This window comes from Raphanus sativus, chromosome 6 (assembly GCF_000801105.2).
Source record: "Raphanus sativus cultivar WK10039 chromosome 6, ASM80110v3, whole genome shotgun sequence".
Lineage (NCBI taxonomy): Eukaryota > Viridiplantae > Streptophyta > Magnoliopsida > Brassicales > Brassicaceae > Raphanus > Raphanus sativus.
Genome location: NC_079516.1, coordinates 40459918 through 40478071, shown reverse-complemented (window position 1 = coordinate 40478071; position 18154 = coordinate 40459918). Strand labels below are relative to the sequence as shown.

Genomic DNA, 18154 nt, shown 5'->3' with positions numbered 1-18154 from the left:
CTTCGTGGAAAAAAATTACTGCCCTGGAAACCGTTCTGAGGTATAATAGTTTTGCTTAGGGCTGGGATTTTTAACCTAACTGAACTTGCCATTGCCTTACCAAACCGAAAAGTTTGATTTTTTGGTTAGTTCGATTCGAAAATTTGGTAAGAAGATATTCGGTTTTTGGTTCGGCTCGGTGGATAAACGGTTAGTTCAATTTTCTAGAAAAAATAAATAAATTCAAACAATACCAATCTTAACCAAAATTCCAAACCGAACTAACCAAAATCCAAATTAAAATAACCAAAATAACCGAACCAAACTACTTGACTAACCAATATCTGAACTGAACTAACCAAAAAAATTCAAATTTATTCAATTTAAACCAAACATTTAACCGATCTAACTATAAAACTAGAAACTTTGGTAAAAAAATTTGAAATCAAACTAACTGAAAACCAAATCGAACCAAACCAAAACAAATTTGGTTTAATTCGGTGAGATTTCGACCGACTTGCACTAACCAACTTCCAAACTAACTGATCCGAACTAACTGAATTTCGAACTAACCGAAAAAACAAAACCAACATGCCTAGTTTTGCTCTAAAGACTATAAATGCACGATCAATCATTTTACCGATCGTCAGATATTCGACCGTTCTCAAATTCGCATGGAAAATTCTAAATATCAGCTCGCGAACTTGATAACAAAGACAAAAAGCTTTGGTTCTACAGAATTACAAAGCCGAGATTTCGATATCTGCACAGACGAAAATCTTATGCAATATCAATAATAGTATTGAAGACAATTTCAATGATAGGCAAGTGTATTGAAGACCATGACCGTGCATAACCATTCCTAAATTCACATGGAAAATTCTAAATATCAGCTCGCGAACTCGATAACAAAGACAAAAAGAATCTCGGTTCTGTAGAATTACAAAGCAGAGGTTTCAATATTTGCACAGAAGAAAGTCTTATGCAATATCAATAGTAGTGTTGAAGATAATTTCACTGATGTGCAAGGGTATTGAAGACCACAGCCATGCCTACTCAGTTAAAAAAGAAGGCTTAGGACGCCAGTTTGATTTCAAACAAATGTACTTTTTCATATGGTTTTAAGTTCTTTTTCTTAGAGTTGTCCACAAAATAATCTAAATTAACATATGTTTCTTCTCAAAAACTTTATTTTTATTTGTATTTATATTTTATTTTCACTACATTTAATTATATTTTCTTTATCTTTTTATTTGGTAGTCAAATTTATTCCATTTTACCTACTTAAAAAATTAATGTATATATTTTTACCATAAAATATTAACTGACGGTAGTTTTAATATATTTATGGCTAGGAATGGGCATTTATCCATTAATATTGATTCGATTGGTTATTTGTTTCAATTCGATCTAAAAAATTAGATATCTGTAACTATTTGAAACAAAACATATATTAAAAATCAATATCTTTTAAAACGAAGAAAATTACAAACACCAAAAAAAATTAGACTCTTATACCCGCTCCTCTCTGAATTTATACAATTTTAAATGTATAATTTTATAAATACTATTTTAATTTTTAAGTTACTGTAAATGTATTGAATTGAGAAAGGAAATACAAATATTTATAAAACTATAGTTTTTGCTAAAATTTTATGTTTTATAAAAAATAACTTTTAAAATTTATGTAACATATATTTCACTAATATTTTTGTTTTATATTATGTAAAAATATTATTTAAAACAATTTCGTATATTTTTATGAATTATGCTTGTATTAAACAAAGTGGATAAGATGTCTGTAAATATTTGCGAATATATATATATTTTTTTTTTGTCAACATATATATATTTCTCTTGATATTTAGAAAATTAGAGACTCTTAGGTACGAAAAAAAAATCACAATTTTTTAAATATGGTAGTATTCCATCAATGTTCACTCTTACTTATAATAATAAATAATTTATGCACCGCTCTGATGAAGACAATGATGGTATACACAGTACTATATAGGTGACCCAAGTATACAGAAGTATACAGAGATATGAAGTACTTAATATTTATTTTAAATATTAGTTGTTCATTGACTAAAAAGAAAAAGAAAGAGAAAGAGAAAGTGAAACGAAGATAAAGAAAATCGCTAAGTGTAGATATTTTATTGTATAATAATTGGCCAAAAGTAAACGATAGAGAAAAGGAGAGTCTTACCTTTAATGTCTGAGAAAGGCTAAAGAGTCTCTCTCTTTAAACAACTCACTACCAATCAAAATTGAAGATTGACCATATATAAATTAATATGAGTGGTTGCTATAGATCTTTTTTACGTGCCCTAGAAAACAAAAGTTGATCCTGATCTTTTTCTTTTTTTTAGTAAACTGGCTTATTAGTTGATCCTGATCTTACATGTAACATTCAGTGCCATAAGTATTAGATTTTTTATTATTATTTTAATCTACTTTTCTTGATTAACTGTATTAGTTCTTATAGATTCTGAGTATGTAGCTTGATCAAAAATAATTTTATGCAGTTTACGAAGAAATTTCAGAAAGAAATGCCCTCTCGTCAGTTTACAAAAAAAAAAAAGCCCTCTCGTCAGAAGAGTTGTAACCCAAGTTCATGAATAAAATGCACTTTCTGAAGAAAAAAACTATGCAATTTGTAGTTTGTTCATTTGATAAATATATAAACCATTTATAGAAATTCGATTCAGATTGTCTCTTATGTGATACAGATTAATTTACCAAATATAAAAACCAAGTCCATGTTAATTTAGCTTATGTACTGTTTATTCGGTTAAATCTACTTCAAAATATACAGATTTAAAAATGGTTGTCATAATTTAAACCATATCTGTAAGAGGAAAAGTGATTGCATATTTTGACCGCTTGTCTTTTTGATGTCTGGCTATTCTTGTAATATCTTAAAACCAATTGTATAAGATATTAGGATTTTTATGTGAAATATGATCCCTTTTTCTTTTGTTTTTCTCGAATTAGTTTGTTTGTTTTTCTTTGTGCAAAACATATTTTCCATTCGTAGTGTCAGAGGATTATAAGGTTGTTGCCAAAAACAATGGATTATAAGGTTAAGAGAATTTAAATTTTATCATAAGTATGATATTATTTTTCAAATTTAATTTCAAAATATCATTATTTTATGATTAAAATAATTCTCATAAATTATTTAGAATACCTAAATATTTTATAAAATATTTATAGAAGCTATAAATACAACCGCAATCTATAAATATTGAATCATAAACAATAATCATTAAACTATAAACTCAAATGTTATGGTATTTTTGATTGAATATATATTTTAAAATGTATTTTAAGAAATTTCTTTTAAAAGTAACGGAAATATGTTGTATGATCCTATATATCTAATTTTCGGTTTGATTTAGTTTCTTTTTCTCGGATGACATTTTTGATATAGATTTTTCTCATATAATCAGTGATTTATTTTAGGGTAAACAATCTATTTTCACACCAAATATATCATACAGCGATAATTAACCAAACAGAGACTTGTGTTTTAGTCAGTTTTGTCCATATATATCTTATTTGCATTTTACAATTCAAATTTACTATGTGTTTAAAGCAGCTTGTAAAATTGATAAAAATATTCAAAAATACTATTTAAATCATGAGATTTGTTGTTGTGATGCTGTCAAAATTATTAGAAATATGTCTGCTATTATGGTATAAAATGACCTTTTGTTGCTTTTCTGATAATTTTATTAAACTACCAATGCAAGAGAAAGAAAAAATAATTTTATTTTTATTTCATATGCAGGAAATTTTTATGATATAATTTATTCAAAAATGAAAAAATCTATTACGCCATCATTCTTATCAAAACATGCATATTATAAATTATAAAATAGGAATTATACACAATGCAGGATATGTTAACTTATTTTACATATACCAAATCTTTTAAAAACTAAATACTCCTTTTGTTTCTGAATAAGTGTCGTTTTAGAGTTGTGCACACGGATTAAAAAATCATTAAATTTTGCATATTTTCCATACAAAGACATCATTACCCATACATCTTAACCAATAGAAAAATAAAATACAGAATAAAGTTAATAAATTCTGTATTGAAATACTAAAACGACACTTATTTTGCAACAAAATTTTTTCTCTACAACAACACTTATTGAGAAACGGAGGGAGTATAATTTTCATAGAAAACCGACCTACATTTATTTTATAGTAAATATTCTTTTCATCTTCTTTTTAAATAATATTTTTATAAACATAGAAAATAGTTATTGTATCAAATTTAATAGGAACTGCACTAATTATTCGTTTAGCCAATGGATAAAAATCTTAAAATAGAACCTCAAATCAAAGCATCAAGCTTGAGATATGCCTGGTGCAGCCGCGCAATTCATGTTTTATTAGAATTTGTTAATACTAATTAAAATAAATTAAGAATGGGTTTAAATAAAGGCTATTAAAGGCGCGAAAAGAATCCACGTCCTGCCATCATAACCTCAAGAAAAGACACGAAAATAGTTTGAATAACTAGGTACAGGATGAGACTTTTAAAAATTATTTGTGTTTTACACAATTATAATAACGTAAGATATAATACAGTTATTAGAAGTTATATTATTTGGGCTTCTAATACATATAAAACTACTGAAATCAAATGGTCACACACATATTTATAATATATTTAGCTGTGATTGTTTTTTTTTTAACAACATTTAGCCGTGATTGTTACATACCTAAATTTTAGTGATTAATATGTAGACTACGAATATATGGTCTGTATTTAATGTGAATCAGCTTAAAACTCCTGTACATGGAAATTACGATTCAATCGGAATCTCATTCCAAATTGATTGGATACTACTCAAAAGTAAATATAAGGGGTATACATATTTATAAAACCACTTGGAACTATGAATAAGTCGTATATCATATAATTTCTCTAACAATTGGATTTTGGACTTACAAAATTTTCAACTAATTCTTATACTGTCATATAAGACAAATTGATATCTTAACTAAATGACATCTCATCAAATCTATTTTGTAACTAGGTGTTTTTCTGCACCATGTGCAGTAAAAAATTTTAAAAGATTTTTTAACAGATAAATATAAATTATATTTAACTTTTTATTAATATTATAAATTTTTCTTTTTCTTAATAATATTTTAATATAAATTTGATTTAACCGAACATTAAAATTAAGATAAAAAAAATTGTTTATTTTGAATTATATTTAAGAATGTGCATGTATATATTTAAAATTATAATTTTAGGTAGATTTTTATATCTATTTATTTTAATTAAATATATGAATAAATATGTAAAATTTCATAATTGTCAAAAAAATAAAATTAAACAATATTTATAAAATCTGTAGATATATATAAGAAACTAATGATTTTACGATTTAATTTGATTTTATGATTTAATTTTTATAATTTTCTAAAAAAATATGTATATGTTTTTGAAATTTTTTTAATTTAAATGATATTTTGAAATTTGAAATGCCATAATTGAATATATTTATTTTAATGATGATTTATGAGTTATTACCATATTTTTAAAAAGTTCAAAAATATAAATCGACAATAAATGTAATATATGAGTTATTACCATATTTTAAAAAGTTTACCAAAAATATAAATTAATATTAAATATAATTGTCTATATCATATTAGTCTATAAGACATGTCATTAGTTTTAGTAGTCATGCCATATTATTTTTGTGAAGTGATTGTAGAGAAGACATGTGGCAAAATCATTTCTCAAATATAGTATAGGAGATGTAAAATTTCATAATTGTCAAAAATTAAAATTAAAAAATATTTATAAAATCTGTAGATAATATAAGAAACTAATGATTTTACGATTTAATTTGATTTTATGATTTAATTTTTATAATTTTCTAAAAATATGTATATATTTTTGAAATATTTTTAATTTAAACGATATTTCGAAATTTGAAATGCCATAATGGAATATATTTATTTTAATGATAATTTATGAGTTATTACCATATCTTAAAAAGTCCAAAAATATAAATCAAAAATAAATGTAATATATGAGTTATTACCATATTTTAAAAAGTTTACCAAAAATATAAACTAACATTAAATATAATTATTCATGTCATATTAATCTATAAGACATGTCATCAATTTTAGTAGCTATGTCATATTATTTTTGTGAGAAAGATTGTAGAGAAGACATGTAGCAAAATTACTTTTCAAATATAGTCTAGGGGACTAATAATCTTACGATTAGATATTTTTTTTTTAATTGTAGAATTTTTTGAAAGTTTTAGTAATACAAATTGTATAATTATACAAAATAATAATATTTTGAATTTGAAATGTTATATCTGTTTTAAAATCTAACTTACATTTAAAAATAAAATTTATTAAATATTATAGATTTTACTATTTTCTTACTAATATTTAATATATATTACATCAATCTGTATAAAACTAATAAAATGATTTAAAACTGTATAGTTATTAAAAATTTAGCCTGAACAATATTTATAAAATTTGTTGATATATAAGAAACTAATAATCTTACGATTATATATTTAAATGTTTTAAAAATTGTAGAACTTTTTGGAAGTTTTAGTAATACAAATTGTATAATTATAGAAAATAATAATATTTCGAAAATTGAAATGTTAGTATATGAATATATTTATTTTATAGATGATTTATGAGCTATTGCCATATTTTTAGAAAGTTTACCAAAAAAAACATCAATATTAAATGTAATATATGAATTATTACCATATTCTAATAAGTTTTTTCAAAAATATAAATCAACATTAAATGAAATTATCCATGTCATATTTTTCGGAAGTCATGTCATCAATTTTAGTAGCCATGTTATATTTGTTTTGTGAAACTGATTGTAGAGATGACATGTGGCAAAATCATTTCGCAAATATAGTCTAGGGGACTAGTACAATATAGATTACAACTTTTAAGATGATTCTCTATTAATAGATATGAGATATTTGCTTATGTATTTCGCTAGAGCTCGATTCTTGTACACAAATATTTATATATTCTTTTATAAATAAAGATTTTTTTCTAAATGGTAATATATATTTTCAAAATTTTCAATATTAAATAATGTTCAATATGATATTTTTAAACACAATAATTTTATTTATTTTGGGAACCATCAATTGTATCATCCATACTTTATAAGCATATGTCTGCATGCATATTTATTTCAATTGATTAAAATTTTAATATATGATTAAATTGTTGTATATATAATTTAAAATTGATGTTATATATTTTATATCTTCAACATTTATCATATTGTTTTGCATTGGAAATTTTAACTAAATGATAAATTTTGTTTAAAACAAAATAGGGTAAATGTCAGAACTGAACCTGAAATTTTCTGAGCCCGATTTAAAAAAAATGATTTTGTTTAAGAAACAAAATAAAAATTTCTGGTTTTGTGATGAACAAAATTGTTGATTTTATGGAGATGAAGTTGTCTGGCAAGTTTCGTCTAGCAAATTAAAGAGATGGTGTTATTCATTTCTTTAGTTACCTGCAACAGTGCAACCTTATATAATAATGTACTAGATTTTGGATTGCGTCCGCCCGAATGTATTTTCTAAATAATTATGTTGAACATCTTTGTTATTGTTTATAATTATTTTATTTTGAAATTGGTTTATCTTAATCAGTTTGTTCAGTGTCTATTCTTTAATAATAAGGATGTATTCTTTTGTTTTTGTAAAACTTTTTATTTTACTTGGTAACATAAACATTAAACTATGAAAATATTTGAGTACTAAGTTTAGATTATGCGTTTTTTATAAAATATACTATAACTTTTTATTTAAAATAAATTTTAAAGTTATAATTTTGGAGTTTTTAACAGTAATAATATCAACTAATACGGAAAATTGGGTTCTATGATCATGAAAAAAAGACTAATTCACGTAATAGCTATTTCTCCTAACCGTTTTATACACTCCGTTCTATACACTCAGTTATATATACATATTAATACTATAGTATCTTTCTTCAACCCTTGCAACCTACAAACAAAATATTAATTATGGATTTGGTGTTTATATTCTCTTTCCTACATTTATCATTGCTATTCCATTTGTCTGATGAGTAATATAATTACGTAACTTCTGTATTGTGGAAGGTATGTTTAATTTCTGAAAGATTTAAGTTGTAATGGATGAGAGATTATATTTTCCTAAAATTGGATTTAGTGTTTAGTTTAAAGTGTTCTTTTACCAGTTCTCCATTAGATTTCTACTTTATATAAATCAAGTATGGTTGTATTATGCAAATAGTAGCAAATAACATAGTATTTATGATATGGAATAGAACATTTCACCAATATGTACTATATTTTTTTGAAACTGGCTTTCAATATGTACTATATTATTTATTTTATTTCATTCTATTTGGGTTTATGGTTTTAAAATTCTTAAACTCCATTTAAATTCTGGCTCCAACAACCCCCGCCCCTTAATATTTTGAATTGTATTGTTTTAATTTGTCTTAAACAATATAAATAATATAGAGAGTTTCATAGTTCTATATAATTCAATTAACTACAACTAATATTATTTTGAATATAATTAAAAATAAAAATGTTAATATATTATTTAAAGTACTATGATTACTGAAATATAATATAAATAAAAATTCATGTAAGAAACAAATTATTATTACTAAAGTAAGACCAGTATATACTGAAAAATCCAAAAACTAATATGAAAATAGATTTTCATTATTTTTATTTATTCGTGAAATTAAAACATCAAATAAAATCCACGGATCTATATCTAATATATAGATTTCAGTTCGAAGAAAAAAACAAAGATTATTTTTTTTTTTGGTCAACAAACAAAGATTATATTTATACTTGTATTTTAGTAAGATAAGGTATTTTCTGTTTATTATTTTAGTTAAAACAAAAAAAAAAGCTTTTTCACGCACATCGATAAACCAACTTTTTGGATATGTTTACTTCATCCAATGTCTGATTAGTGCATCTGGGTTTCGTTTTTGGATCATGTGAACATGTCTGATTAGTCCATAATGTGAGGGAATTCAGTATCTTTTCATACTTCAGTTTACAAGAGTTACCTATAATTTTAGCTTTTTATACGTTGGATCAAGTAATGAGATAATTTGTGAAGACTGGCAAATCTTCTTCATTAAAATTCAATTCTAACCCCCAAACCTATGTAACATATCAATCAAACCCAATGGAAAGGACAAATTCCTGGAAAGATTCGAGAGATATCAACCAATGTAATGTGTTTCTTAATTTTTGAAAAAAAACTAGAACAGACAAATGAAGATAAAACGGAGAGTAAAAGAAAAACAAAACATTAGCAAGTTTTAGTTTGGGTTAAGAAACAACAAGCAGTTCAACAACTAAAAACTCCAACTACCGTAAAAAAAGTAGAAAATATGCAACAAGACCATAACATGTTCTGTCAGTTCTGATAATCACCGTTCTCATGTTTCGATACTTAGTCCGACCATCTCCTTCTGTTATGACATCATTGAAAGTGCCGCCACTTGGGATCATTAGCAACACATGTTCCTGGTGCAGACAAATCACATCCAACAAGTATGGTCCGGGTGTATCCAGCATTGTCTGAATAGCTTCTCTAAGGTTTGCTTTCTTCGTCACTTTCGAAGCTGGGATCCCGCAAGCTGCTGCAAACTGAAGCATGTTGGGGAATATATCCTTTGCAGGGTCCCCAAGATATGTGTGAGCTCTGTTAGCTTTGTAGAATCGATCACCACTGATGATAACCACTGCTTTGGTTTCCTTTACTTGTAAAACTGCGCCCACACATTTTGATGCTGGCCAACACCAGTAATGATAATGGCTTTCCCATCGGTTAGCTCGTCAAAGACTTGAATAGAGTACTGTGGAGGAATCGCATCCCCAAACATCTTGAAACTCATAGGAAACTTTTGCTTCTATTCTCAACTCACTCCTCCAAACTCCAAAATAAAGCTTAAGCTCCTCTCCTCTGTTCTCAAGAACCTTGTTCATTCCCTGCTTGTAGAGCTAGCCGAACATCTCCACACAGACACATAAGGTGACTTGTTCTTCCCAGTCTCCGCAGAGTCAATGTCTATATGCACAATCTTAGCCCTACTGGCCAAAGCTTCAAGCTGGTCATCAAACACAACAACAAATCACTATGCTCAACAGCATAGCGTACACGGTACCGTGCATTCGAAGCATTTGCAGCGCAACTCATCGTTAAAAGGATAAGATCCAAGCCCCATCAAAGCACTCGCAACTGGGATGCAAGTAAGTTCAACAAACCTACCCAGCTCCTCACTCGAATTCAAACATCCACCACCAATAGACAAGACATGCCTCTTAGACTCAGACACCAACCTAAGAATACTTTCGGCGGTTTAGGCATCCTAGACATGTAAGCAGGTAACCGCGTAGACTGAATGAATCTCCTTAAGAACATCAACCAAAACGGATCCGGGTCGACCCAAAGTAGCTAGAAAGAAAGCTTCTTGACTGAAACGTTCATGACCGTATAATTATGTTTTGTAATATACCCTGTTACCTCAAAAATGGGCGTCTCTTGAAACGCGTCGTACCAACATGTCATATGATCTCTACGAGAGGGACACTGTCAAGCATGGCTTCGGCTAATCCGCTGACGTGATTGGTAGCTGATCTTGTTGCCGCCGACATGGTAGGTGAGCTTTGAGGAGAACAGAGAAGGAAATCACATAAAAGAAACCTGAACGGTTTAAAAATGAGACTAGTGGTGGTTTTATTCAGTTATGACGAGAATGCTCTTTGAATTTTGGCTTGACCTTTATTTATAGATATGAGGGAAGAATAATATACTTTGTGATTTGAGCCTTCAATAACAATCGAGGGAAGTCACTAAAAAATGTAGAGTTTCGTGTTTAAAGCGTAGTTTCTCGAGGACAATACTTTTTTGTATACAAAAAGAAATAAAATCTTATGGGTCTTAAAGAAACGAGAAAATCCAAATAAAGGAAAATCAGACTTTCAAGTTTCAAGGGTGGATAAAAATGTAACCTAGAAAAACAGAGAATACAGAGAGGTTTCACAACAGGTTATGGAGTCTCTTTCCTTCCTACTCCTCCTTGGCGCATAGCCTGCAAAAATAACAGTTCAGTTTAGATTGGAGAGACTTTCACATATGAACTTTGTACTATCATGATATCTTGCTTGAAAGAAACAATCAAATGGTGGTACAACAAAATACGATCAAAGATCCGCAAAGGGTAAATTTAGAAAGACTACAAGGCAACCCTCATATGAACAATGAACTCAAATACAAAGAAAGACTCCATCCATGACTAACCGCAGAGAATGGATTCAGAACAAATAAAAACTCATCATAAAGGGCAAATATACAATGAGACAGAACCATTGGTTCAATGCAAGAAACATGACATGTATCTATGCACATACAATGATGCGAGATCCATTGACAACATTGACTTATTATTATTATTATTAACTACTGTATGCCGCAAAATCATCAGAGGAGGAAAAGATAAGTGTAAAACCTCGTAAAAATATTTAGGCTAAGAAGATCCAACGATGATGTTGTTGATTGGGATGAAAACGAGCTTCACGAAGAACCCTACGAATCCCATCACCACAAATCCTATCGCCGTACGCACAGCCACCTTCGTGAATTCTGGTGATAAATAAAATCCCAAAATCGAAATTACAGATCGAAAATGGATCTAACGAACCGTAGCATATTCCTCTAATTTCTGAAAGATTAAAAAAAAAGAAAATTGAAAATGACGGGCGTACCCTTGCGATCGGGTTTGTGACAGCGCTGGACGAGACGGACGCTGCTTTTAGCGAAATCTCTGAGTGGATCGATGGCGGAATCAATGGCGTCCATATCTTCTCTGATCGAATTGGAAAATTAGGGTTTCAGGAGATTTCGTTTTAGAGGTAAATGAGGTTTTTATTTGACATTCTGAATTTATAGTGTACTAGTTTCTTGGCTTCGTTGACTTTGCTTCCTCTTCCAATTCAGACTTTGATTTCGGTCTGAACACAAAGACTCCGGTTTGGTTTCGTATTATTGTCTTTGTATTTTGTCTTGGCTTGTAGGACGGTTCCTGATATACAGAAATTTCAGTATGTCCAGATCTCGATTCAGATCCTATGATATTAGTATCCGGATCGGATTTGTGTCTTTTAGATCCTGAATTTTGAATATACGTCCCAACATCTTTATATATAAAGTAGGCTTTTTTATCTCCTTGGGGAAAAAAATGCCATGTGGCATTTTCTTTAACCATTAAAACATTTTTTCAATTTATATTTAACGAGTTTTAGTTGGTGTTAATTGTGAAAGGCATTGAATTTTTAAACTTTCTTTCATAAATGTCTACGAGTTTATAACAGTGTTTTGAATCCGATCCGGATCCGCGTTTTAAATCAGATTTTTTTTTGTCAGCAAAATTTAATTCATATTAATCGGATTTAGGTTTTGTAAAAAATCCAAAATTTAAGAACCAAAGAAAAAATATTTGATGGAATTGTAGTATCTTATAAAACTATTATTTTGATGTTTAAAAAACATTTTAAAATATTAACTTTAGTTTTTATATATTTATTTTCATTGCTAATATATTATTATATAATAAATTTAATTCATATTAATCAGCAGTTGATCATTTGACCCAACGACCCGGTAAATCGTCTGGTTTAGTATCCGAATCAAATTTCAAAACATTGCTTCACAGGATTTCTTAGAATTTGATGTTGACGATGGAGAATAGGACCTCTACGGTTCTTCTTCTTTAACACAATCGACGTAACCGTTCATGAATCCAGAAATCCCACTCATCCCACTCATCCCACTCTCTCATATTGAATATTTATTTAATTCATGCTTCCTTAGCTTCATTGCCTATGTATAGACGGTATGAGAGCTCGGGTGGAAATCCCTTTACTTTTTCCATTTCAGATCATGTCGAAGTCCCAGTTTATTGTTCAGAGTTAAAGACAAGCCGGTATAGAGATGTTGTTAAGACTAGGATACAACAGTTTTGGCAAGCCTGAAATGTTAAGAAAGAGGCAAGCTGTTGGGATTGATATGTTGTTGCTTGATGGAAAGGTAAGAAGATTTGGTGAAATGTTCCACTCCGGTTAAAACAGAATTTGTCCATTAAATAGAGGAGTTTACCAAACATTTATATTTTTTAGCTAAAAAAATATATTTAAATTTATCAAGATTCGTTGATATTTGCAAATAAGGGTAGACAAACAAGAATTTCGTTAACAGACGGACATAATCTTCCATTATAACAAAATTAATATAGAAAATAAATTTATGTTTCTTATTTTAAAATACATATTTTTAGAGGCCTTCAAACTAAACTAACACATACAACTTGCATCTCCATATTTAAAAAATAAACGTGGTAATCTGAAAAGTATATATTAATACTCATCAATTAGTTTACCAAAAATTGATACTTCACCCTTATTTTTTTTATAAAATTTATAAAATATGAAACTTATTCTATCTTTCTATTCTTTGAACTACATATATTAGTACAAGTTTACTAGGTCATAAGTATTCTAATAATTAATAATATAAATATGTTCTCTAAATAAAATGTCAACTTTGCTTTATTTCTAACTAAATTAACTTTGTTACGACTATCAGCTTTTTATTCTATTTTTATTAAATCAATTAGTAACAACCACTTATGTTATTTCTCTTTGAACTAAACAATTTCAAACAAAGTAATATACTACGTTCGTTAACCACTATCAAAAATATTAGAAAAAATATCATTTTCTTTTAACATATTTTTCATTTTTATATTTTTAACATATTTTCTTTACTAAGATCATATAATAAATTATAAATTCATGTAAGAATAAAACATACACACCCGGCGCATAGCGCCGGAAAACCACTAGTTATGTTATATTATCTATGAGCATCGGATCTGTAAAAGAAATTGGAAACTTTTTAAAAAACATTTAAAATCTTTTTTAAAATACTAAAAATTCTAAAATAATATATGAACTAAATATTTATACAGAATTTATAATATATATTTTATCAGATTAGAAAAACTAAAATATAATATTGTAAAGCTGATTTTATTATAAATAACAATATATCAACATAGTTTTTAATATAATTTGAAATTTAATATATTTAAAATCCTCGGATCTGGATCCAAATATTTGAACTTAAAATTATAATATCCAGATTCAAATTGATGGATCCGACAATTTAGTATCCGGATATAGACATCTGAATCCAAATCGAACTTTCGCTCGAATCCGAATTTCAGATAAGAAGTCTCATCTCAGTACCGGAAAAATACAAGAATCGGACTATTTCAATTTTAGACGTATTATCAAATGAGTCGTAGTCTCATACGACCAGTCGTTAAATTAGATAACAAATTATGGTGGAATGACAAAGAGAACGGGCAGCTAAAGGTGCCTCTGAAAACAAGGAAGGTGTACCTGGTTATTGCAATGACGTAAAGCTTTATCCAAAAGTGCCTCAAGAGTCAAGAGTGCAGAAGTTACGGTTAGAGAAAAGATGAATATTTGTCAAAAGGATTGTTATTAGCCTACAAAAACTAAAAGCTTTGACATGCTTTGTAATAAGCTGATGTTCATATCAAAAATAATAATCATCAACTAGAATAATAACTCCATTGTCAGCTCAACTAGCTACATCTGTGCACGAGATTATTATATACAGATCCACATTTACACAGTTTGGTTTTGCTTGAGGTTTACAAGCATTCAAATCTCTGAAAATGTGAAACAAGGACAAGTAAAATATAGCAAAATCGAGAGAAGCAAAAATTAGAAACTGCACACTAGATGTATATATATATAGTAAAGGCATAGTCGCAATTATAACATTATAAGTTAACAGAGAGACAATATCTCCTTTTAAACTGAACTCAGCCGTAATCGATCAGACATATCCAACGTCCAAGGCAGAGTCGACTAATATCTGCTGTCTAGTAAACATGCATTCATCTGGAGTAGTAACTCTGTGCTCAACTGAAACACATGATACAAAGACATTGAAACGTAGGGTTAATGAAATGGTTTAAAACCCTAAGAAGTGATGAACAAGTAATCAAAAATGGGATGACATGAATAGAAACTTACACTTGGCCATCGAGATTCCCTTGACCGCTGCTTCCTCCACTGCCGTAAGAAACATCATCGCCGGTCGTCGTCGACGTCTGCCAAACGCTCTGCCACGCTTGAGACGGAGGCTGGACATAGACGCCACTCGGATCCATAGCCGGTCTCCCAATCGTCATCCCTCCAGGACCACCCATCGGCGGATAATAGTACGGCAAGCCGCTCACGGCGGGAGGCATCATCCCACCGATCCCCGGCTCTTCCTTGATCTCGTCTCTAGGAACGATGTCGACGAGGAAGTCGAAGATATCCGTCCTCGTAATGGCGGCGGCGATGTCGTTCTTCTGAAGCGTACGGCGTTTGTTTTCCTCGGCGTGAAGCCAGGATCGGATTGTGAGCTCGAGGATGAAGAGCTCGCAGGCTTTGGCGAAGAGGATGGGTGCTTCGGCGGAGATCATACGAACGTCCTCGTCGGCTTTCATGATCTTTTTGATGCGAGCGAGAGGGAGCTGATGGTTCTTGAAATCGTTTACTTGCTCGATCTCTTGGCGTTGGTAGGACCAGAACATTTGGAGCTGTTGTTGCTGTTGCTGGAGAAGGTGGTGGTAAGAAGCTCCTCCGACTGCGGATAAGGGAGGGGTGATTCCGGTGGGGGAGGGAGATGATTGCTGGTTGTTGTTGTTGTCCATTGGGTCTTGAAAATGGTCGGCGTGGATTTGGTGTGTGTGATGGGATCAAAGAGTGTATGACAGAAGTTTTTTTTTTTTTTGCCAAATGGTTTGGGGTGGCAGAAGTGGATAAGGTGGAGAGCGATGTGGCTGATTTTTATTTTTTTTTATAGAAGAACATTTTTTCTTATTACCATATAGTACAATAATATAAAATTTGATTGATTAAATACACAGAAATGGTTCCTAAGTTCCTAACAAAAAAATAACTAAACAGAAACCAAGAATATTAGTACAATAATTTTTGTAACTAAGATATATTTCTTTTCTGATAATTTTATATGCAACAGTTAGTTTTTGTAAAGCTAATTTGAACATATTTGAACAAAACAAATATGTTCAAATTGATAATCAAAATGGATTAAAGTAGTCTAAATTATAGTGTCTAGATGATAGAGAGAGACATTAAGAATGATTATCATGTAGATTATGATCATTTCCTAATTTCTTGTTTAATAAAATATAACTAACCTTATCTAGTTATTTTTAATTTCATTTCTACCCTTATGTAATACATGTTAGAAACAAAAAAAAATATTAGTTAACCTTGGGTAGTTATCATTTAAAATAGGAAACTAAAAATATTATGATAATTTTCTAATTCCTACTTTAGTAAAAATGTAAAATACAACTAACCTTATCTGTTTGTTTGTCTTTCATCTTTAGCCTTATCTAATTTTTTTATTTTTTTTTTGGTCAAAAGCCTTATCTAGTTATGTTAGGAAAAAGAACACCTAACCTTGTCTAGTTATGTTTCAAATAGGAAAAATAGAAGGATAGAAAAAACATATCAGTGAAAATTTCCACATCGTACATACACTTGCATGTTCTATCCGGTCGATCGGAATTCCTAGATTGGGGAATAAAAAAATCATGAAGACCATTGTGATAGTTCAATATGTAATCATTTGCGAAGCTGGATACAACTCTCGGCTATTGAAGAATGTTGCATACCCATATGCAATGTATCGATCAAAATATCAGGAAACCAATGCATGCATTTCTGTGAATTGCATGTTAAAATCAAACTATAACCCCTACAACACTTGTTTTTTTTTCTGTTCAAATTAGGGGTGGGCAAAAAATCCGAACCGAACCGATCGAACCGAACCGATCGAACCGAAACCATTCGAACCGAACCAAAGTCTATTATCAAACAGTTAGGTTTAAGATTTCCCCAACCCGAACCAACCGAACCCGATCCGAACCGAAGCACGTTGAACCGAACCAAACTAAACCGAACCCATAACCAGTGTGCATATTAGCAATATACAATATACTAAAATGCTAAGACTAAAGTTATTGTTAATTTTATTAAGGATTTTTTTTTTAGTTTTCTATTTACTTTAGGTTTGATGTTTATAATTTGTTAAAATTTTTGTTTCAGTTTTACATTATATTTAGTTTACATAGTTTATTTTGTACATATATTATTAACGATGTTTTTTTAATTTTCTATTTATTATAGTTAATTTTGATTTGATTGTGCTCTTATAAATGTTTTGTGTTTTTAAAAGTTTTTTTCGGTTTTATATTGAATTTAGTCAACATAATTTAGTTTTTTATAATCGTCAACACGATGATTTTATGACCATGCGTTTGTGTTTTAAAACCGAACCGAATTCAAACCGAACTGAGTTCAAACCGAACCGAAACCGATCCAAACCGAACTAACTATGGTTTACTTTGGTTGGATAAATCATTGAACCGAATTAACCAAACCGAACCGAACCCGAACCGAACCGATAAAATAACCGAAGTGCCCATCCCTAGTTCAAATCCCTACAACACTTATACATCAACTTGTAGACCGACGAGAACATACCAACTTATCGTAGGGACCATGTTTTTTACAATATGACAAAAAATGATAAAATGAAAGATATATTGATATTGTCCAGAAAAAAGAAAGATATATTGATATTAAACAGAATTAAGAAACAACACTTGATACCAATTGTCTATGAACGAAGAATGATGATTTGATGCAATCAAGAATCACATGATAGAAGACACAGCGACATATTTCTTGTGTTCCCAAGATCACAAAGAAAAAAAAAAAGAGAAAAGAAAAAGTATGGATTGTTATTTTTTGCTTGTATTTAAATGAGAAAAATTAAACTAATTTATAATCAAAAATATTATGGAGTTTTTAATTTAGTTTTAGCATTAAAAAGAGAAAAGACTTACAAAATTTCTCATCAATTTTTAAACTGAATAAGAAACTTTAACACTTTTGAATTTAATATTGATCGTATATTAG

At 29.2% G+C, this 18154-nt stretch overlaps 2 protein-coding genes and 1 pseudogene across 3 annotated transcripts; all 3 read right to left on the bottom strand.

Annotated features, from left to right (window-relative positions):
- Window positions 1-9339: 9339 nt before the first annotated feature.
- On the bottom strand, window positions 9340-10759 carry LOC130496114 (acetolactate synthase 1, chloroplastic-like; annotated as a pseudogene).
- A 147-nt stretch (window positions 10760-10906) lies between these two features.
- LOC108806917 (protein transport protein Sec61 subunit gamma-3) lies at window positions 10907-12109 on the bottom strand. Of its 2 annotated transcripts, XM_018579131.2 has the most exons (3): window positions 11822-12069; window positions 11566-11699; window positions 10907-11148 (listed from the first exon to the last, which is right to left on the bottom strand). In XM_018579131.2, exons 1-2 carry the CDS (start codon window positions 11913-11915, stop codon window positions 11584-11586), a joined length of 210 nt encoding a protein of 69 aa, XP_018434633.1. In that variant the 5' UTR covers window positions 11916-12069; the 3' UTR covers window positions 10907-11148; window positions 11566-11583. The 2 variants fall into 2 exon arrangements, with proteins under 2 accessions (XP_018434633.1, XP_056843887.1); XM_056987907.1 differs by having other exon boundaries at window positions 10907-11699; window positions 11822-12109.
- A 2627-nt stretch (window positions 12110-14736) lies between these two features.
- Window positions 14737-15940, bottom strand: LOC108811484 (nuclear transcription factor Y subunit C-1). The gene is made up of 2 exons (XM_018583531.2): window positions 15185-15940; window positions 14737-15073 (listed from the first exon to the last, which is right to left on the bottom strand). The coding sequence occupies exons 1-2, from the start codon at window positions 15850-15852 to the stop codon at window positions 15070-15072; spliced, it is 672 nt and encodes a 223-aa protein (XP_018439033.1). The 5' UTR covers window positions 15853-15940; the 3' UTR covers window positions 14737-15069.
- Between the last annotated feature and the right edge of the window lie 2214 nt (window positions 15941-18154).

Coding starts and splice junctions, on each gene's coding strand:
- LOC108806917 (XM_056987907.1), bottom strand. CDS start 11,915: ATGGACGCCATTGATTCCGCCATCGATCCACTCAGAGATTTCGCTAAA. Junction 11,700..11,821: donor TCACAAACCCGATCGCAAGG/GTACGCCCGTCA, acceptor ATTTATCACCAG/AATTCACGAAGGTGGCTGTG.
- LOC108811484 (XM_018583531.2), bottom strand. CDS start 15,852: ATGGACAACAACAACAACCAGCAATCATCTCCCTCCCCCACCGGAATC.